General features: G+C 44.0%; 1 protein-coding gene across 1 annotated transcript; it reads right to left on the bottom strand.

Annotated features, from left to right (window-relative positions):
• Window positions 1-60: 60 nt before the first annotated feature.
• On the bottom strand, window positions 61-10,048 carry LOC142659727 (cytochrome P450 2C23-like). Its single transcript, XM_075836151.1, has 9 exons — window positions 9,791-10,048; window positions 8,228-8,390; window positions 7,984-8,133; window positions 6,453-6,613; window positions 5,242-5,418; window positions 4,991-5,132; window positions 4,193-4,380; window positions 3,852-3,993; window positions 61-2,035 (listed from the first exon to the last, which is right to left on the bottom strand). The coding sequence occupies exons 1-9, from the start codon at window positions 9,983-9,985 to the stop codon at window positions 1,851-1,853; spliced, it is 1,503 nt and encodes a 500-aa protein (XP_075692266.1). The 5' UTR covers window positions 9,986-10,048; the 3' UTR covers window positions 61-1,850.
• Window positions 10,049-22,345: the final 12,297 nt, after the last annotated feature.

Genomic DNA, 22,345 nt, shown 5'->3' on the forward strand with positions numbered 1-22,345 from the left:
ATAAGGTCTTGTTTTTTGCGCGACAAGTTGTATTCTTTAATAGCACCATTTTGAGGTATATATTATTTAATGATTAACTTTTATTAACTTTTTTTGGGGGGGGGGGGAATAGAAAAAAACCTGAAATATCGCCACTCTTTTATGTCTCTATAACAATTCACCAGTAATTGTGAGCCATGAAATTCCTTAGCTCAATCACCTACTTGCATTCTAATGTGACAGTGCCCCCCCTCTTTAGTTATTGGTCCACTTTCCCTTGCACATACAGATGTTAAAGACAATGTCCACCTTTAAAATTTGTTTTGTTTGTGTTAAAAAAAAAAAATGTCTATCAGTGTGTTTTGTGCAACTTTCTAATTACTTTTACTTTTTGAGATACAGCTGCTTTGTATGCTGTATACAGAGCAGCTGTATGCAGAGCAGCTGTATCTTGCGCTCAGACCTGAATCTGTCAGGTCAGCAGGACTGACGGGTTCAGTGTCAGCGGGTAGGATCCACCTGTTATTGATCACATCTAAGTTATGAACTTAGATGTGATTGGTAACATCTCGTTCCTACGTAGGACACAGGACCCGCTGACACTTAACCCAGTGGCGTAGCTATAGGGGTCGCAACTGTGACCGGGCCCCTAAGCTTGGGGGGCCCACAGGGCTGACTGCGCTGGTCCCGCTTTCAAGTGAATCTGCATCTGCCCAGCTCCAGCATTCACTGTGCCGCAAGCGGCTCGATGCAGGCAGGCGCCATGAGTGTAGCCGAGTCACTCACAGCACAGTGCAGAGGAGGAGAAGGATCCTCCACCCATCATGGGAAAGGGGATAGGTAAGTAATTATATTATTATTTTCCTATTAGGTACATACATATGGGGGCGTTATACTGGGTATGGGAGGGGGGACGTTATACTGGGTATGGGAGGGGGGGGGCTCATATGGTAATTGCTGAGGGGGCAGTATACTGTATGGGGGGCATTATACTGGGTATTGTACAGCTAAGGGGGGCATTATACTGTATGGGGGCATTATATTGTATTGGGGCATTATACTGTATGGTGCAGCTATGGGGGACATTATACTGTATGGGGCATTATACTGTTTGTGGCAGCTATGGGGGGCATTATACTGTATGGGGCAGCTATGGGGGCATTATACTGTAAGTGGCAGCTCTGGGGGGCATTATACTGTATGAGGAGCATTATACTGTGTGGGGCAGCTGTGGGGGCATTCTACTGTATGGGGCAGCTATGTAGGCATTATACTGGGTATGGGAGGGGGGGTCATATGGTAATTGCTAAGTGGGCAGTATACTGTATAGGGGGTATTATACTGGGTATTGGACAGCTAAGGGGGACATTATACTGTATGGGGCAGCTATGGGGAGCATTATACTGCGTGGGGCATTATACTGTATGTGGCAGCTGTGGGGGGCATTGTACTGTATGGGGGCATTATACTGTATGGGGCAGCTATGGGGGCATTGTACTATATGGGACAGCTATGGGGGGCATTATACTGTATGGGGCATTATAGTGTATGGGGCAGCTATGGGGGCATTATACTGTATGGGGCAGCTATTGGGTAATTATACTGCATGGCACAGCTATGGGGGCATTATACTGTGGGGCAGCTATGGGGGTATTAGACTGGGGGTAGCTATGGGGGCATTATAATATATATATAAACAAACAAATGATTTCAAAGGTGTACATAGCCTTTAAGTAAAAAATATATAATTCCATGATCCTCTTTTAGGTAATTATTGGTTTAGGTTAATGAAGTATTCTCCTTTAATTCATAATAGTGAATTTAGAAATAGAGGCTGAGTGTATTTATGTATAAATGTTCACCCAGCTTTTCTAATTACGAGCAATGAATTTAATCTTATGGGCTGGAGGAAGCTTTTCCAAACCACTTTCTGCAGGAGAGATATCCAAATCCTTGGGATCGACTGTAGACTTCAAAGTAAATTTTTGCAGGATGACGGTAAAGAAAATGAAGAGTTGCAGACGCACCAAGCTTTCGGCGACACATATTCTCTTTCCTACAATAAGAAGAGTATACAAGTGCAGTCAACAAGCCGAGTTACAATGATGATATAAATAATTATGTTTTTTGAGGTGTAGAAGCCAATGCCTCCAATAATGATATGTAGACTATGAGGAATTTAAAGCCTTCAGTCGTTGCCTTGAGAGTCTGTCAACAGACTGCAGACTGTTGTTGACGGGAAACAGACTATGCCGTAGAACAGACTATAGTTTTCTGATCGGCTGACAATGTAGTTGTTAAATTCCACTGCAGCCTTATATGTTACATTCAGATTGGACATCTGCACAACCCCTTCGCTGAATGAGGATCTGCTGACGATCAGTTGATCACTGCAGGTCCTAATACTGACACCCCTGGGAAAGCTGAGGCTGACCACTATAGTAGAAATGTGGTATTGCACTGCGCTTATTCAAATAAATTTGTGAACATGTAATACTGGTCCTCCAATTCGTGGAGCTGCTCTTTGCAGTGGCTCTCTGCTCCGGCAGATAAGCAAACCCCTAATATATTTTTACAGGTTTAACAAAGCCTACATTTTAAAGCTTTATAATGATTATCTTAAAAAATGAGCATGTAAAGGCTTAGAAAAGTCAGCTGGGTGGGTAGTGGGTAATAAACAATGGACATAATCAGAGGCGTAGGCGTAGTTAGGGGTTTAGCACAAGGGGGGGTGAAAACACATCTGAGTGGGTCCTAACTCTGTCGGTCCCCCACACAATATAATGACCCCTTAATGGCCCCCACACAGTACAATTCCCTTACAGCTGCTTCCACACAGGATAATGCCCCTAAAGCTTTCCCCACACAGTATAATGCGCCTTAAGCTGCCCCCACACAGAATAATGCCCCCAAAACTGCCCTCCACACAGTTTAATGACCCCTAAGCATCCCACACAGTATATTGCCCCCATAAATGCCCACCACACAGTATAATGACCCCTTCGTGCCCCACACAGTATAATGTACCCATAGCTGCCCACACACAGTATAATGCCCATATAACTGCCCCCGCACAGTATAATGCCCATATAGCTGCCCTATACAGTATAATGCTCCTATAGCTGCCTCCATACAGTGTAATGTTCCCATAGCTGCCCCAATACAGTATATTGCCCATAGTGGCCCCCACACCTAGTATAATGCCCCCATAGTGCCTAATAAAAAAAAATACAGAAATATATACTTATCCGAACCCACGACGAGTTGTGGAGATTACTCTGCTTCTCTAGCCTGTGCAGTGTGTGGCTCAGCACAGAAAGGCACAATAACGTCGCTACATCGCACCTGTCTGCGCCAAGCCGCTCACAGCCGGCATTACATACAGATGTAGCCATCTTTATCTTGACTTTTAATGCGTTAAATACACAGTGGCAAGAAACTTTAACTTGACTTTTTCAATGGCTTTGTAATGGCTTTTGTTGTGTGATATCACACTGCAGCAAGTTATCAGAGTCAAAATAAACTTTGTTACATCTGTAGTGAATGCTTGAGCAAGGAGCCATCAGCTCCTTGCTTCAGCATTGGATTCAACTGTGTCTGCGTCCTGAAGATGCAGATACAGTTAAAACAGGGACATGTCACCGCTGGGGGACCGTCCCTCGGTTCCACCTTCTCATTGGGCCCGGGGGCCACTGCTCTCCTGCCTCCACTGCTAGATACACCTCAGGACTCAATATTATACTGGTTGCTGATTGTATTCAGAAAGCATTAGTCCCTTCATTTCATGCATAACTTGTTGACGATATAATAGCCTAGATATATGTGTAAAATGTTGGTAGGAAAATAGACAAATAAATGTAACATTTTCAAACCTGCAGAAAATGGCATAAATCCATTATTTTTTTTAAATTTGCCATTCTCATCCAAAAAGTGATTGATGTCAAACTCTTCTGGTTTTTCAAATTGTGTAGGGTCCCGCAATACTGTGGTCAACAAGGGCAAAACATCTGTACCCTAGAGGGAGAAAAAAATCAATAAACTTTAGACATGATCTTTCATCTGCTGATTACTTCTATGTCAGCATGTATTTGTGGTTGGGAATTTAGAGTAATTGGTGGAATTTTGACATCTCCATTGTGGAAACCAATGCTTTTGGAAAAGCCCCTTTTAAATTCCTTTGCCTTTGATGTTATTACATAAATTGGAGGTTTACCTTGGGGAGGTGGTAACCACGAAAGGTCACATCTCTTGTAGTTGATCGAATTAATCCTATTGGGAAGATATCACTATATCTCTGTATCTCATGTAATAGAGCATTTGTATAGGGCATATGGTTTCTGTCATCTGCCTTTGGTTCCCTCTCTCGTCCAATCACTTGGTCAATCTCCTCATGAATTTTATCTGTAGTTCAGTAAATAAAACACATAGGGTATTTGTTATTTCGGGCTTCTCAATTGTTTCATATGGGAAATTAAATAGAAGTACTTAGATAAGGACTCACAAGCAGAGACTATTTTTATTGATTCAAAAATGGATACGCATTCTATGATGGTGGTGGTAGTCATAAAAAAACCATATAAGGATTAGCTTGGGAGATATAGAATAACTTATCTTCTCAAATTATAAATATCTCATGGAGTTTACATTGGATTAGCTGTATATATGGGCTGAAGTGGGAAAGAAGGAGTGACTTTGGCTTTTGGGACTGCAATCTACCAAGGCTCAGCTCCAGAAGGCCCCATTTTCATTTTTCCCTCCTCATGTTTTACAAAACATCAAACGATGTTTTGGGAGAAACATCCCATGAGCTGAAAACATAGTGGAGCCATGTAAATGATACATACCGCTATTCAGACAACAAACCCTTAACTATAAAGGTCTCCCATAGGTGCACGTTAACCTTTTCTGGAACTGTTTTTGAAGGCCGTTTTAAAAAATATATGTTGCTGTATCACATATTGGAATGAAGTGTTCACATCATACAACATATTCACATTATACAACGATTTACCTTGTATCTCTGGATACTTTACAAGTATCAAGAAACCAAAGTTCACTGTAACTGAAGAACTCTCGGCTCCTCCAAGGAACATGTCAAATACGGTTGCTATCAGAGATGGTATGTTGAAAGGTGTCTTGACGTTCTTCTCTTCCTTTAAAGCAAATGTAAGGTTACTATAATTGTTTCTATACAACTGTAAATTCTACTCCAACCCTTTAACAATTGAATTTGCATTCTTGCTGTTGTAGCTGTTCACTCACCTGTTTCATACGGAGGAGAAAACAATCGATATAATCCCGAGGGCAAGCTGGATTCAGTGTCTTCTGGTGGCTTCTTACTGATTCCGCCACAACTTCTTCAAGTGTTTTGAAAAGACTAAATATTTTTTTGTGGGGTCCAGGTAAATATCGCATGATTCCAGGAAAGACATCATACAGCTGCAAAGAGAGAAAAAAAAGTTAATTGAAGATGGAATATATAGAATCTGACTTAAAAATCTACTTATAAGCATTTGATTTGCCCTCTTGGGTAATAAAAGGGATACAAGAAATATATAGCTTGGAACGGGAGACAAATGAATCAGGTTACATTGGGTCTGGGACATAGCTGCTGTATATGGGGTGCAGATCTAGCAGTTGCACCCGGGCCCTGGTGCCTGAGAGGACCAAAATGCCCATCTAACACATAAGAAGCATACCAGTATTATAAATGCCACATAGTTGTTTGGGGCCTGATTAATATTTTATATTGGGCTTAGGAGTTATGCCTCTGCATGGGTAAAAGCTCCAAGAAATAGTGGCGTATCAATCACAGTTGCAGGGGGTGGGATCGACACGGAAGTGAAGGAGGGCACACAGACTGCCACTTCGGGCCCCAGCACATAAGTTGTGCCATGGCGCATAGAAGGTCCTGACACATGCACACAACATACAACGTCAGGACCTTCAATGCACCACGGCACAGACCTTTTGAAGAAGCCCTGTGCGGGCCCCTTAAGTGAAGGTAGAAGGTGAGTAAATGCTTTGTTTTGTTTTCTAAAATGGGACAGTGACATGTCAGAAGATTATACCTGGCTGGATTTCTACTTTCATACGCTTGTCGCCAAAGCTTGCTGTGTCATCCTGCCTGCATCGCAGGTAATGAAAGTCAATATAATAGATTTGCGACCCAAAAGTTGCTCTAACCGCGTCACCACAGTAGCAAGAAGTACAGGTGGTTTGGGTTTCCTGTGACGGGGGAGTCGCGGTTTCAACAACTTGCGGGTCGCAATGTGACCACATCGACTTTCATTACCTGCGATGCAGTTAGAACGACACAGAAAGCTTTGGACGTGTGACCTGTGTCGTGGCCAAAGTCGGGGTGTATTCCTAGCCTAATGCTTCAACAAAACCCCTAATGTTGTCTTGAAGACTTGACACCATATGTACATATACCTATTATGCATTTATAGGCAGCAAAATTCCATGCTCACCTGACCCCAGGTTGATGAGATGATGACAAAAGCATCACGTGAGTCCTGGAGAATTCTCATCCACTTTTTGTCATTGTAGTCATAGCGAGTTCCCATTAGTATGTTTGTAGTAGCATTAGAAGTTGCACAAATCAGAGTTGTGCTGGGGTCAAATGGCTGCCCTAAAGGGGATTGAATTTTTGCACATGATTTTGGACATTGAGCAGTAATCTATCAGAATAAAGATTATTCATTCACTAAGACACAAACAGGACCGTTTTATGGAAGCATTGCTTGTAGGAGAGAATATCTCAGTAAAAAAGCATCTGGTGGAACATGCCACAATTTTTATTCTTTCTGATTCCATGTGAATTCTGCATTAAAAAAACTCCATATTCCTTACTATTAAATTGTAAGCATATGGAGCTACAGTATGGCCCCATAGACTTCTATAGGTGTTGTAGTATGGCTCAGTACACTGCATACCTCCCAACCGTCCAAGAACTAGCTAAACAGTCCCGGCATCGGGCATTGTCCTGTTGTACCGTGCGGTCAGCGGGATGTTCCGGTTTCAACTGTATCTGCGTCCTCAGGACGCAGATGCAGCTGAATCCAATAGGGGAGCATTGAGCCGTCAGCTCGCTGCGCCACCATTCACTATGTAAAGCCGGTGGTGAGCAGCTTGGGATCTCCTCTATTCAACGTGGAAATGGAGCTAGATGAGTATTCATGTTATTATTTTTATTAGCCACTCTACAGGCATTATACTAAGTGTGGGTGGGCACTTTAGGGGCATTATACAGTTTGGGGCATTATACTGTATGGAGGCATTATGCTGGTTGGGGGCTGCTATAGGGACATTGTACTCTGTGGGGAGGCAAACCTGTGTGGGTGCATTATACTATGGTGAGGCACTAGAGGGCATTATACTGTGTGGGGATCATTATCCTATGTGGGAAGCCACTATGGGGGCTTTATACTGTATGGGGGACACTTTGGGGCATTATTTTGTGTGTGGGTACTATTGGTGCTTAATACTGTTTGTAAGGGGCACTATGGGAGCATGATACATGTGGGGGCCTCTATTGGGTCATTAAACTGTGTGGAAAGGCACAATGGGGGCATGATACTGTGGGGGCTGTATACTGTGGGGAGGCATTATGGGGTATTATACTGTGGGGGGCACGATACTATGTGGGGCACTATGGGGACATTATACTGTGTATAGTAATTGCCCAATTCTACTGACATTACCTCTGAACTGTTTCACATCATTGTTTTGCAAATTCAGAATGAAAAATTGATGGCAAGGCACAAGTAAGAGGGGCAAATATTTTCTCATGGAACAATACTAAAATTGCTAATGTAAGCTGATACTAGAGAAAAACATTGAGAAAACGCAATTACTAATGTGTTTTTTAAGAATAAGAGATTTCCCATAAAGTTACTTAATATTGAGAAATGTCCTCTTGGTTTCAACATGTTTTTTATGACTCCATCCCTTTAACCTTCCGCATTGAGGTTAGCTCTGGTCTGCATTCAATAGACCCACCATTTAAGTTTTTGAAGTGATTGACGAGATGCTGGGCCTCTTCCTGTAGAGGTTCTTCTAAACTCTTCTTACCCATTCCAAAATCTTTGAGGGTCATGAGAGAAAACTGTCTCAGTTGAGTCCAAGTTTCATCATTGCTTAGAGCTAACCCTTAAAAGAAAAGGCAAAATACAAAAATTCCTTTAAATTTCTTTGTTAGAAAACAATATTATGCCTGTAACTCCATTAAGCGCCATAACCTTACCTCCATTGTGGTACAGATGTTCAAAAACTGGGATGGTGCCTCGATTCATAAATGCATCCCCCATTTCAACTAGTGCCTCCTTTATGGTTTGGTATCCAGTGAGAATCACTGTAGGTCTTACGCCAAAGTATACAGTGTAAATAGGGCCAAATTTCTCAGCCAACTGTGAAAATATCAGGCAGATCTTTTCATCTCTTCTTTGAGGAGAAAATACATCTTACTAGAACATAATTTTACATTATTAGATATTGGGCTTCCATACCAAATTTTTGCCATAGACCCCAATCAACCTAAAGCTAGATTCATGTCTGACGGCCTCATGGACCACTGGTCCTTCAGACAACCAAACATCTGACACATTCCACAGACATAGCAAACTTTCATCTGTTTTACGGCACCACTCCTGCCTGACTCGAATGTGAAGGAAAGGAAAATTACAATGCTCTTGAACGGTGATAGGAAACAGCATGCAGACATTTTTTTTTATTAATGCTGGGTATATGATCCCATGTAAGCTGAGGCTTCTCTAGGTAATGTTGATAACACTGCAGAATAGCCTTTCACAACATCATTTATTTTGTGATGTTCCAACATGGTGCAACTCCATGCTTTACATGTTGGACAGATTGCTAGCTCAGGTATTTTTATTAGGGATGCAAGCCACATCCTCGGGCATTTTATGTGTAATCAGTTTTACTAAAGTTTTCAAGGTATACAAAAGAACCGTGGGGTGAGCATATCCCACTAACAGGCATAGCGAACAACATATAAATTGAAATCTATATCCTCTGGCCTTTTAAAGAACCCCCTCCCCCGCCCTTAATTTATGAGCAGGATCAACACCTCCATTGATCATATCATGTTATATTGAAACAGAGATTCACTTTAATACCGCAACACGGGGAGGAATGCAATAATCCTGCCTCTATGCCATCTTGCTGTTGGAATGCCAGCTTCAGGGGGGGGGGGGGGGCAGGTCTACTGCTCAGGAGGAACTGGAGGATGAGAAAGATCTGGTAACCATTTTGGAAAAAGAGCTAGAGATGGTGCCTTCATACATAGCTGAAAAATTTAGCACTCTAAAGGTCGGAAGGGAGCTTCTCTGAAATGTACACAATACCAGGTTTATGTTAGGATGGGTATATATAGTCGGTGGGTATTGTTAGTGAACTTTACTTTGTTCATAACCTTAAAAGTGCAGTATACTGTATTCTATAAAGTAAAAACAAAATAGAAAGAAGACAAGGACTATGTGGCATATGGATCATATGTCTGCAGTGTAGGACTGTAAGGGTGTGATAGGGTTTTATACATAACTATAGCAATAAAACTCTGAGGAGAACACAGATGGGTCAGTTATGATGTCTACAACGATGACATCTTACTGTACTGTCTAGTTTGAAAGCTTTTTGGTCTACTTTATTCTATTTAGTCTGGTAAATCTTACTTATAATAAAAAACAAAGTAATTCTGCCAACACAGAAAGTATTAAGATTCACCGCCAAACCTTATTCAACTACCAAACTTAAAACATTCTTGACATGATACTGATAACAAACTTACGTTTTTTAAGCTCGGCACCAATCCCTCAAAATGTACCCGGAGAAAGTTCCCCAAAATTGGCAATGGGAGAGGTCCAGGTGGCATCCTTCTTCTCTCCCACACATGTTTCCAGTAAAATAAGGCTAACATGAAGGTAAAAACACCCACCAAGATGACCATGACATTCTGCTGATCAATCATGGCTCTGACACTCATTGTACTTAGTTTCAATGTTGTCTGCTCTATCTCTTTTTCTTCTATGCATTGGTATTTTGGAAACTGGGAGGATCTATTGGATCACCCCCAAAAGTTTCCTGGAGCCGTGTTCTGCTGTTGGCACAGACCAAGCAGATCATGTTACTCAGAACCATGATTATGCAATGCAGAATGAAGAGCAAAACAAGAATAAACATGATAGTTTGGAACTTTATAATGCTTTATAAGTGTATTCTGCTCCAACATGTTTTAGAGTAGATGTCTAAGGCTGGAACATAACCTAAAAGAGGCCCTAAATACTTTGAGATCAACAGTGTCAATGAGAAGGTGTTGTGGTTCACAGCCCCAGTGACAGTGCCATTCATGGATCAAAAGGATGGAAGACAATTGAAGATCATGGCAACTCAACCAGTCGGGAATCATAAATTGGAGCTTGGCGATAGGCGCCTTCAGTGCTGGAACCTTGCTTCTGCATAAGCTTCGAACTGTGGCCTGGCTATGGCAAAATTAATATTCCAACTCCCAGAATTTCAGAGTGGACTCTCTATCTCCAAATTTTGTGGACCCTAAATAGGGTAACTCTCTGTGAAGTGGGGTTCAGTCACAGAAAAATTCCTTGTAATTTGGTGTAAACAAGTGTGGTTTGGGCATACAAGGGAGGATATTTGCTCAATCACAGTTATATAGATATAACATTAAAACCACTAACAGGTGAAGTGAACCAATTGATTATCTGTTTATAATAGCGCCTGTGAAGTGGTGAAATATATTGGGCAGCAAGTGAACAGGCAGTTCTTGAAGTTGATGTATTGGAAGCAGGAAAAATGGACAAGCGTAAGGATCTGAGTGACTTTGACATTGTGATGACTAGATGACTGGGTCAGAGCACCTCCAAAATGGCATGAAGTGGTCAGTACCTATATAAAGAAGGAGAACCGGTGGACTGGCGACAGGCTCATGGGTGCCCAAGGCTCCTTGGTAAGCGAGGGCTAACCTATCTGTTCCAAGTCCACAGAAGAGCTCCTGTAGAACAATTTGCTGAAAAAGTTACTGCTGGCTATGATAGAAAGGTATCAGAACACAGTGCATCACAGCTTGCTGCATTTGGTGTGTAACCGCAGACCGGTCAGAGTGCCCCTGTTGACATCATTCTGCTGCCAAATGCGCCTACAATTCGGCACATGAGCATCAGAAGATGGAGCAATGGAAGGAAGAGGCCTAGTCTGATGAACCACGTTTTCCTTTACATTATGTGGATGTTCATGACGGGTCAGAGCTGTACTAACGGCACTAGGGGGAGCTACACAATATAAGGCAGGTGGTTTTAATGTTATGGCTGAATGGTGAATATTTTGAAATTCTGAGCAGGGCTTTAAGTAACACTTTCACTCCTATACTATAATCGTTATGTTGTCCACCATTCCTTATCTCCGTTTAGTGTCAAGTCTTTCTTAAACTGATGACTTTAATAATCCAAAACTGGCTTTAGACACGTGATAACTGTTGGCTGAACAATTGTATTCTGACTCCACTATAACCATGCCCATTCCATATCGCTTGAAGAAGCCAAAGGATCCGACGGGTTAAAACAAAATCAGTCTGATCCCTGTTGCAATAAAAAGCAGACATTAGAGGACAGTTTGCCAGTCACCATGTCTGTAACCACCTTAATAGAGACAGGTTACTAAGGGCACTTTGCCCACAAACTGTGGTGTACATGTGTAGTGTCCTGACAATACCATAGAGGAGTATTGTTTACATTGTAATGCATTGAACATAATGTGATTTGTTGTGTTATGCTGCCACCTAGTGATGCAGAATTGTGATTCAACTTGTTTTTCCAGTCTGTAAAGGGTGTGGCTGGAGAGGAGGGTCGGAGGCAGTTCCCATGAGGCTTTGCAGCAGAAAGTTGTAGAGGAGTCGGTTCCAGGAGAGGAACGAGGGAAGACAGCCTGTGAGGAGAGCTGAGATAATACTGGGCCTCACAGCATATTTAGTTCAGAAAGCTTCTGGCCTGAACTAGAAATTAATACAGGGAAACAAACCTGCTTAAAGAGAAGGAAAGCAAGAGAGAAGAAAGTTTATTTTGCTGCTTGCAGATAGGAAACTGTCTCCGCCTGCCTCATCCCGCCTGCCCTAGCTGGATAATAACTTCTATGTGGAGCCAAGCTGCAGCCTGCAATCTTCCAGTAAAGAAACTGTGAGTTATTATTATACCAAGTTACATCACCGTCTCCTGCGTGTTACTCTGCACTGCACCCACTAACAACAAGGGCACCCCATATCCCATCCACCAGGAGACAGCACCACAGGGTGTGCCCCAGGGGGAATCAACAACTACCACCCATACATATGCAGATCCCCCTCCTTCACTGTGCCAGCTCCGCAGGAGTGTGAGAGGACTACAGCCACCGTGAGTACTACAACTCCCAACATTGGTCTCCGCACTTTCCCTCATCCCCATCGGGCTGTTGCACATAAATTGGCGTCACGAACAGGATTAATACACCTCTGTGCCTGCTAAGACTTTATTGTTGCAAGAAATTATCACCAGCACATGTGGGGTTAAGCAGCCATCTTGGAAAGACTGTGTGTTACTTATGGAACTTGTGATGGAAATTGCTGTACTGACAGTGAATGTGATTAGAGACTTTAACATTGAATTGATCATTGTTTAGCAGAAGAAAAGTGACATTAGAGACTGTTTGCATTGAATTGTTTGCTGCATCACAACTGCTCTTAGTTCCACCCCCGCTCACTTGAAGGCGGGAAAGCAGAGAATCTGCCCAGCAACAGCAAGGAACCTCATGTTACAGACCACTACAGTGGAACCAAAGTTCCTACCTACTGTTGCAGTGGGGAAGGAGAAACAAGCCGGAACCACTGGAAGTAGATGGGCGCCGCCATCTTGAAAAGTATAGAATCTGAGTCACAGCGGCCGCTTATATTCCAAAAAGACAGAGAAAGAGGTTCCAGTTCCAAAACAGTGAGTACCGCTGAAAGTTTTTACAATTCAGCCCAAGTAAAGATGAACTTGTCGCATCAGTGAGCACAAATAAGAGACTTACTACACATTCTGCTACTGAGCATCTCGTTGCTAGGGGCAACGATAGGAATTTATATTAGAAATGTCTGACGACAGCGATAACGGCTCCCCCAGCCGAGGTGGATCACCCACAACCAGGCATATGATGCCGCTGACCATACCGTATTATTTTGGAGCACCCTGGCTCCTCCGCTACAAAGGTGAATCACATACCCTGAGAGAATTTAAAGGGAAAATGCTTGCTATGTTCCGGTTATATCCAGTGTCAACAGAACAAAAGGTGGAAATTCTCATTGGCCAGCTAGGGGGCGCTGCATTGAGAGAGGTAAAGTCATGGCCTCATGCAGAACGAAAGACAGTAGAACAGATTCTTGAAAGACTACTGGTCACCTTTGAAACCAGGACGGTATCAGAATTGAAAATGCGCTTCTTTAGCAAGAAACAACAGCCCGGTGAGTCCCTTAGAGACTATGCTTTATCCCTACAGGAGGCACTGAGGGCCGTTATAGAAGTGGACCCACGGGAAGCACAGAATGCAGATAACACACTGCGGGAGCAGTTTATTGAAGGAGCTGAAACAAAGTCTCTGAAAAGTCAATTAAAGATGCTGTCTGCTCAACATCCTGAAAGTACGTTCCTGGATTTTAAAGAATTGTCCATCAGAATCCTGGGGCTAGAACTCAACCAAGAATCAACCAAATTTGCTGTGTGTCCTGCTGACAGTTATGGAGATGCTAAGCTCATGTGTCCTGTGTCTCCAGGAAATACTCTCCTTGCTGCCCAGGGTGCACAAGTACAGATTCCAGATGCAGTGGCTGATTTAAAGGACCAAGTCGCAATCCTGACTATGAGCTTGGAGAAGGTGTGTCATAAGCTTGAACAGTTAGAGATGTGTCCTCAGCCAGAGTGTGAGTCCCCACAGCATAGGAGTCGTCCTACTGACAGTGTGAGCAAGGGATACTACAGGAGATCTGGAAGATTGCCTACAGACAGGTTTGATACGCATGGAAGGCCCATCTGCAGACACTGCCACAAAAGTGGTCATGTGGAGAGAGAGTGCTGGCGGTCAAAAGAACATCCCTCGGGTGGAAGAACACTAGGTCCAGAAGATCCAAATTGGCTGACCAGGTATGTCGGGCCCCATCCATTAGTCACCATCCACATTAATGGGGTACCCCTTACAGCTCTGCTGGACACTGGTTCGCAAGTCACCACCATACAGAAAGCCATGTTTGAGAAATACTGGAGCAGCGACCTATTGATGCAGCCACCAGAAGTTTGGCTGAATGTTATTGCAAGCAATGGTCAGACAGTACCCCTGCAAGGTTACTGGGAACCCACCGTTCAAGTGGGAGAGACTAACCTAACACAGCAAGGTGTGATCGTAGTAAAGGTCGATGATGAAGATATGCCTCCAGTGGTGCTCGGAATGAACATCCTAAGGAATTGTTATGGGGAAATGCTAGATGCCCTACACCGATCCCTGCCAACAGCTTCACACTCTGCGCAGAAAGTAATCCAACAGACTATTCGTGTGCTGTGCGCTCAGCAGAAGTTTGCCAACGTCAGAGGAGAGATCTGCCGTGCCCGCATTAGAGATGTCCGTCCAGTGATCCTGAAACCCGGTACCGAAACCCTGCTGTGGTGCCATGCTCGCCAAGGGATACGAGGCCAAGACTACCAAGCCTTAGTAGAACCCCTCCATCTTGAAGAACATCCTATGGTGCTTGCTGCAAGAAGTCTAGTGACCGTTTCCCACGGAAAGGTACCCATCCGCCTCTTGAATCTGAGTGACATCCCTGTGGAATTAAAGAAATACTACTCTGTTGCCCAGTTATTACAGGTCACATTCCAAGACATTGTGGAAGTTTCAACAGTTGCTGCCCAACAGTCCACTCAAATACAGAGTACACAAGAAGAGAATTCATCTACACCATGGTGGTCAGAAATTTGTGTTGGGGATATTGCCACGCCTGCTGAACAAATTGAAGGAGTATTGGAAGTCTCAAGAGAATACCATCAGGCCTTCAGTAAACATCCCCTGGACTTCGGGAAGACCAGCATAATGAAGCACAATATCCCAACTGGCTCTCATCCTCCAATTAAAGAGAGATACCGGCCCATACCACCCACTATGTACCAACCTGTCAAGAAGATGATAAAAGAAAAGAAGGATGCCAAGGTGATTCGGGACAGTCACAGCCCTTGGGCTGCACCTATTGTCTTAGTCAAAAAGAAAGATGGCAAGATGCGATTCTGCGTAGACTACCGGAAAATTAACAATATAACCCACAAAGATGCCTATCCTCTACCACGCATAGAAGAGTCCTTGACTGCTTTGGGAAAAGCTGCTTATTTCTCCACCCTGGATTTGACAAGTGGGTACTGGCAGGTACCTATGGCCCCAGAAGACATTGAGAAGACAGCATTTACCACTCCCATGGGCCTATTTGAATTCAATTGCATGCCCTTTGGACTCTGTAATGCACCTGGAACTTTTCAGAGGTTGATGGAGCGCTGTCTGGGCCACAAGAACTTTGAGACTGTTCTGCTGTATTTGGATGACGTGATCATCTACTCTAAGTCCTATGAAGACCACCTACAACATCTGGCTGAGGTCTTCCAGGTTCTCATTAAGCATGGTCTCAAGGTGAAACCCTCCAAGTGCCATCTGCTGAAGCCACAAGTCAACTACTTGGGACACGTTGTTAGCTCTGAGGGTGTGATGCCTGACCCAGAAAAGATTGCTGTTGTGAAGGATTGGCCTACTCCCACCACAGTAAAAGAGGTGAGAAGTTTCCTGGGATTCGCAGGTTATTACAGGCGCTTTATACCCTATTTCGCCCAGATTGCAGAGCCTCTACAAGAGCTTCTTAGAGGACACTCAAAGGAACATCTGAAAAGACCAATTCCTATTGAATGGACTGAGGATCAAGAGATTGCCTTCCAGCTGCTGAAACAGAAGCTGATTGAGCCACCCATCCTTGGTTATCCAGACTACAGTCAACCTTTCTGCCTCTACACGGATGCCAGCAAGAAAGGTCTTGGAGCCATCCTGACCCAAATGCAAGAGGGAAGAGAACGGGTAATAGCCTTTGGCAGCCGAGGGCTTAAAGGGACTGAACGAAATGACCAAAATTACAGCTCGTTCAAATTGGAGTTCCTCGCGTTAGTGTGGGCTGTAACCGAGAAGTACAAAGACTACCTCGCGGCAACACCATTCGTAGTCTACACAGACAACAACCCCCTTGCACATCTGAACACAGCCAGGCTGGGAGCCCTAGAGCAAAGGTGGGCATCTCGTCTTGCAAACTACGACTTTGTGGTCAAGTACAGAACCGGCAAATCCAATGAGAATGCGGACGCATTATCCCGCCTGCCAACCGATGAAGTACCTGCTCAGAATGAAGAAGACTGGGAAGAAGTAGAAATGCCATCCTTCTACACCCGCTTCACCCAGCAGAACACAATCACCATCATGGAGAAAGGACTTTGCTCCCAGCAACAGAGTTCAGAATCACTCCAAGAGAAGGAGCAATGGATTAAACTTCAAGCAGAGAGTCGGGTGATGGGAGAGCTGCAAGATTTTCTCGTCAGTAGAAGAGTACCTGAGAGACTTCGTCGTGGCAATGTAGACCCTGAATTAATCCGTCTCTGGAGACAGAGGAGACGACTCTTCATAAAAAAAGATCTGATGCTACGCAGCACTCTGGATCCCATCACTGGTGACCGTCTACATCAAGTAGTAGTACCCCGTCGAGATGCAAGAACAGTACTAGAAGCCTACCATGACAGATCGGGACACTTCGGTGTACAAAAAACAGAAGCCACAGTCCGCAGACGCTTCTATTGGGTAGGAATGCGTGAAGATATTGAGAATTGGTGTAGAGAGTGTCAAGCTTGTGCTCTAAGCAGAGGTGAAAAACATGATCAGAAGGCTCCATTACATCCCATCGTAAGTCACCGACCTTTGGAGATCGTGGCCATAGATCATGTCAAATTTGAGCCTAGCAGATCTGGATACACATATGCAATGACCATCATCGATCACTACACCAAGTTTGTGGTTGCAGTACCTGTCCGAGACTTGACAGCCAAAACCACTGCCGCTGTTTTTTGGAAAAACTTCATGCTACCCTATGGATGTCCTGAGAAGATCCTGACTGACAGAGGGTCAGCATTTGAATCTCAGCTATTCCAAGAACTGTGTTCTCTCTACAGTTGTCAGAAGCTCCGTACAACAGCTTACCACCCACAAGGCAATGGCCTCTGTGAAAAGATGAACAAGACGGTTATAGAGAAGCTGAGGACTGTGCCATCTCACAGGAGGACTAATTGGCCAACCCTGCTACCAGAGTTAGTTTACATGTACAACAACACTGTACACTGTTCCACTGGGTACACTCCCTACTACCTCATGTTTGGTCGTCAGGGCAAATTACCAGCTGACTTAGACCTGGATGTGTCAGTGCCTGATGCCATCAACCCGTTGCCACGAACCGATTGGGTGAGTGACCACCAGAGACGTCTGGCTGATGCCAACAAAATTGTTGAAAGTCGAATGGAGGAAGCCCGCAAGAAGCAACAAATGGACTTTGACTTGCATGCTAGAGCCGAGCCTTTTAAGATTGGTGATCATGTTTGGCTCAAGAATAATCACAGAACGAGCAAACTGGACACCAAGTGGGAAACAGAACCGTACACCATCAAAGCCATCCCATATCCTGACACAGCCGTGTACGAAATAGTGAAAGAAGGCCGAGCACCTCAAGTAGTCCATCGTAACAGACTTAAATTGTGTCAAAAAGAGTTTGTTCCTGCAGAGGCTGAAATCGTTGAGAAACCTCCTGTTGTTGAGAAACTTTTACCGTCACCAGAGACACAGATGTCTGATTTTTCTCCTTTGGATTGGTTCTTTGGGCCTTTAATTTCCTTCATTGTCCCTGACAAAAGTGTTCCGGATCAAGTTGAGACTCCGATAACATCACAGCCAGGGTCTTCAGCCAGCCCAGAGCAACAGATGAACCCAGAACCAGCTTTCTTCGAGGAAGAACCTATTAGAAGACCAGAGAGGAGCACCAGGGGTAAATTACCCGCCAGGTATCTCGACTAACTGTTTCATCATAGAATTTAACATTTTCTCTACCTCATACTTTTTACTTGAACATTGAATGACTTTGCTATATTTACCCAAGTTATTCCGTGCCGAACTTTTGGACACTGTCCCGGTTGAGTTAAGAACTCTTGTACCCCACAAGTTTATATGAGGAATCCACATCCCTGTTCCCCAACAGTTGATACAGGAACTTTACATTGAACAAGAGTCGTCACCCATATTCCTTATTCTAGTGCCTTAAAGGACTGATGAGACTCTTCGTGAAAGTAATATATTACACTGTTTTAATATATGCTTGATATGTGCCTGACTTTTCCATTCCTAGGGTTGCAGTTCCTCCATCGTTGCAGACGCCGAGGACGGCTTTTGTTAAAGCAGGGGTGTATGTAGTGTCCTGACAATACCATAGAGGAGTATTGTTTACATTGTAATGCATTGAACATAATGTGATTTGTTGTGTTATGCTGCCACCTAGTGATGCAGAATTCTGATTCAACTTGTTTTTCCAGCCTGTAAAGGGTGTGGCTGGAGAGGAGGGTCGGAGGCAGTTCCCATGAGGCTTTGCAGCAGAAAGTTGTAGAGGAGTCGGTTCCAGGAGAGGAACGAGGGAAGACAGCCTGTGAGGAGAGCTGAGATAATACTGGGCCTCACAGCATATTTAGTTCAGAAAGCTTCTGGCCTGAACTAGAAATTAATACAGGGAAACAAACCTGCTTAAAGAGAAGGAAAGCAAGAGAGAAGAAAGTTTATTTTGCTGCTTGCAGATAGGAAACTGTCTCCGCCTGCCTCATCCCGCCTGCCCTAGCTGGATAATAACTTCTATGTGGAACCAAGCTGCAGCCTGCAATCTTCCAGTAAAGAAACTGTGAGTTATTATTATACCAAGTTACATCACCGTCTCCTGCGTGTTACTCTGCACTGCACCCACTAACAACAAGGGCACCCCATATCCCATCCACCAGGAGACAGCACCACAGGGTGTGCCCCAGGGGGAATGAACAACTACCACCCATACATATGCAGATCCCCCTCCTTCACTGTGCCAGCTCCGCAGGAGTGTGAGAGGACTACAGCCACCGTGAGTACTACAACTCCCAACATTGGTCTCCGCACTTTCCCTCATCCCCATCGGGCTGTTGCACATGGAGTGGGTTCCCATAGCTGGTACTGGTTCATAGCATCACATACCACTATCCCAGGACAGCCTTATGGCTGTTACTTTTGCCCCTGTCCCTTGGGATGGCATGACTCCCTGGCAGTTTCCTGCATGTTTACTAATGTTGCTGCAGTTGTGGAGAGGTGAAGTTATGCGAGAGTTTAAGCAGTCCAGAGGAAAGGTAGATAGAGTTAAGGTCCTATTACATTATTACATGGCCCGTCCTGGGCTGTGTGAACGAGCGCCGTTCAACGAGACAGCTCGTTGATCGGCGCACGTTTGCTTCTGTCACACGGAGCTATGGATGGGGACGAGCAGTCGTTACTCAGATCGCTTGTCCCCATACATTATTATCATGTCAGCAGCGCATCTCCCTCTTTACACAGGGAGATGTGTGCCGACAACGATAATATTTTACTGTTTTAAAACTATACGATCAGCAGATTTGCTCGTTCATCTGCTGATTGCTGCCCTTTTTACACAAGGCAATTATCGGCAACGAGCGTGTGCCCGATAATTGACCCATGTACAAGGTCCTTTAGTCTGAACTGGGCTCTCTCTTCCTAAGGGCCCCAAAGCAGCTGCGTGGTCTGCCAACATTGTATGTAAACCATTGCCTGAAAATCTAATTAAGAAAAGATGGTGGTTGTTAGGCAGTGTATTTCTTAGCAACTGTACTAGAATACATGGAGGAGCTGGATTGCACTGTACTGACAGCAGTCAAGTTGTGTTCATCCCGTATCAGGCTACAGAATTAAGAAGAAATAGTTAATTTTAGATGTTGATTTCAAGAATTGTTAAGATGTCTGTGTTTAATTGAATTCATGTGTAATTGCATGTAACAGGGTGGCAGCAAACAAGAGTGAACTTGCTCTTGATCTCTTCATCAGATTACCTATTATATAAAAGCAATATATCTTACAACTTGTGCTTACCTATCTACAATAAGTCATGTTTAATTATTAATATTACTTGTTAATCTTGGTAAAAGTGTGAAAACATTTTTGGCATAAAAGTATATATTCACATTCAGCCAAATCCGGAGGGATCAATGCGAGAGAGGAAAGAAGAAAGCCGCAAATAAAGACCTCATGTTGTGTTCACCCTCTGTTACTGCTTCTGCATAGATTCCATGTAATATTTTTAAACTTATTGACACACGATTGTTCATCCAGTTGTACCTTTAGGCCGGGTTCCCACGTAGCGTAAACACTGATCAGCATTTACAGTAGCAGCAAAGCGGATCAGATTCAGAATATCGCAGCATAGACGTTAATAAATTGACCTGCGGTGCGGAATTTAATTCCGCAGCATGTAAATTTATGCTGCATTTTTGTTGATTTTTTGCGGGTTTTCCCCATTGAATTCAATGGGGATGCAAAAGCCACAACAGAAAGCCAATTGTTGCGACTTTTGCTGCGTATTCGCATCGATTACGCCACAAAAATTGCAACTACAGAAAAAAAAATCATACTTACCCAGAACACCCTCCTTCTTCCTGCAGTCCGGCCTCCTGGGATGACGTTGCATCTCATGTCACGGCTACAGCCAATCATATGCTGCAGAGGTCACATGGGCTGCAGCGTCATCCTGGGAGGCCGGACCAGACTAGAATCGAGAGACACATCACCATAACAACGGCTTACATATGTATTAGCGTTTTTTTACTGCTGCTTTCCGCAGCGGAAATTCCGTACGAAAAAAAACACCACAATGTGGTGCGCTTTTCGGATGGAATGTACTGCAGGTTCCAGGTCAGATACGCTGCGTGGTTTTTACGCAGCTTATTTTTCCCGTGGGAACCCAGCCTTAGCCAATAGCATTACAAACACAACTATGCACAGTCAAAAATCTTAGTAGGCAGTAAAAATAAAAAGGAGCACCCTTATATAACGTCCAATTTTTGACCAAACATTCCATAAACCTTAAGCTACCGTTGTGCCCACGGTCGCTGACGGCCGGCACCTCCTACTCACCACCGGTAGCTGTGACCACAGGACACTCTCCTCTTGCTGGCGTCTCCCTTCCCCGGAGACGCCAGCACACGCGGCTGCAACTCCCCACTGCTTCCTGTAAGGAGCGAGCGTACGCTCGTTCCCAAACTTAAACAGCCAGCGCGCGCACCAGTGTAATTGTCCCTGTCCAATCCCTACGCACCCTGTCCTCTGCCCTCCTCCTCCTTGCCTGAGCGTTGTGTTGTGTCTGCCCATGTTCGTTATTGCAAGTGGTCCCTTATTTGTATCCTGTATCCTGTGTTCCCGTATCCTGTATCCCGTATCCAGTAATTGTGTTTGTTCCAGTGCAAAGCATAGTATCGGAGTCGAGTTTATCATCTGTGCCAAGTGTCATCTGTGCCAAATGTCTTCACGCAAAGTGCCTGCCACTCTTGTCCTAAAGACTACCATTGACTGTTGTTTGGCCACCTGCTACTCTGCTACGGCAGAGCGGCCTAGTTACATAGTTAGTATGGTTGAAAAAAGACACATGTCCGTCAAGTTCAACCAAGTCGGTCCACATACCCCATAGTTGTTACAGCTACAACCAAATATATGCTTAGAATATTCAATACAACTGGTGACCGTTTCAACAGACAGTAATTTGGCTAAATGATCAATACATTGAAGTTAACTAATTTGGTCGACATTTATCTCATGATTATGGCCAGCAGTATTGGGCCGATACTTGATTTCATAGCTCTACCACAGTATGTTTTGTTCTAACAACTTAAAATAAATTTCATGAAGTTCCTTAACTTCAATGCTGCCTCCTTAATGAATTTCAACCACAGTATCTAAGACCATATCAGATTTTTTTTCCTAGTTATGACATTGGCATAAAGCAACCCTAAAGCTTGCCATGGACATGTGATATCCTCCTCAACTTTCCCATAAACATACTCTTTGGGTTTTCTCAATTTCAATGTAGACAATAGGATCGGACTGGTCGATGTCTTGTCAGGTAGTCCCCAAAGACACTAGATTGTTGGTGGATCTCATTGACATTGGCAAAGTCCACCACAAAAAATGAAAGTCTTTGACCATG

Source organism: Rhinoderma darwinii, chromosome 8, assembly GCF_050947455.1.
Source record: "Rhinoderma darwinii isolate aRhiDar2 chromosome 8, aRhiDar2.hap1, whole genome shotgun sequence".
Lineage (NCBI taxonomy): Eukaryota > Metazoa > Chordata > Amphibia > Anura > Rhinodermatidae > Rhinoderma > Rhinoderma darwinii.

Bases quoted from the DNA above. Each gene is read 5' to 3' on its own strand.
- LOC142659727 (XM_075836151.1), bottom strand. From the start codon at position 9,985: ATGAGTGTCAGAGCCATGATTGATCAGCAGAATGTCATGGTCATCTTG. The intron at 8,134-8,227 runs GTAAGGTTATGG...TTTTCTTTTAAG, and splicing joins ACATCTGTACCACAATGGAG to GGTTAGCTCTAAGCAATGAT. The intron at 5,133-5,241 runs GTGAGTGAACAG...TTTGCTTTAAAG, and splicing joins TTCTCCTCCGTATGAAACAG to GAAGAGAAGAACGTCAAGAC.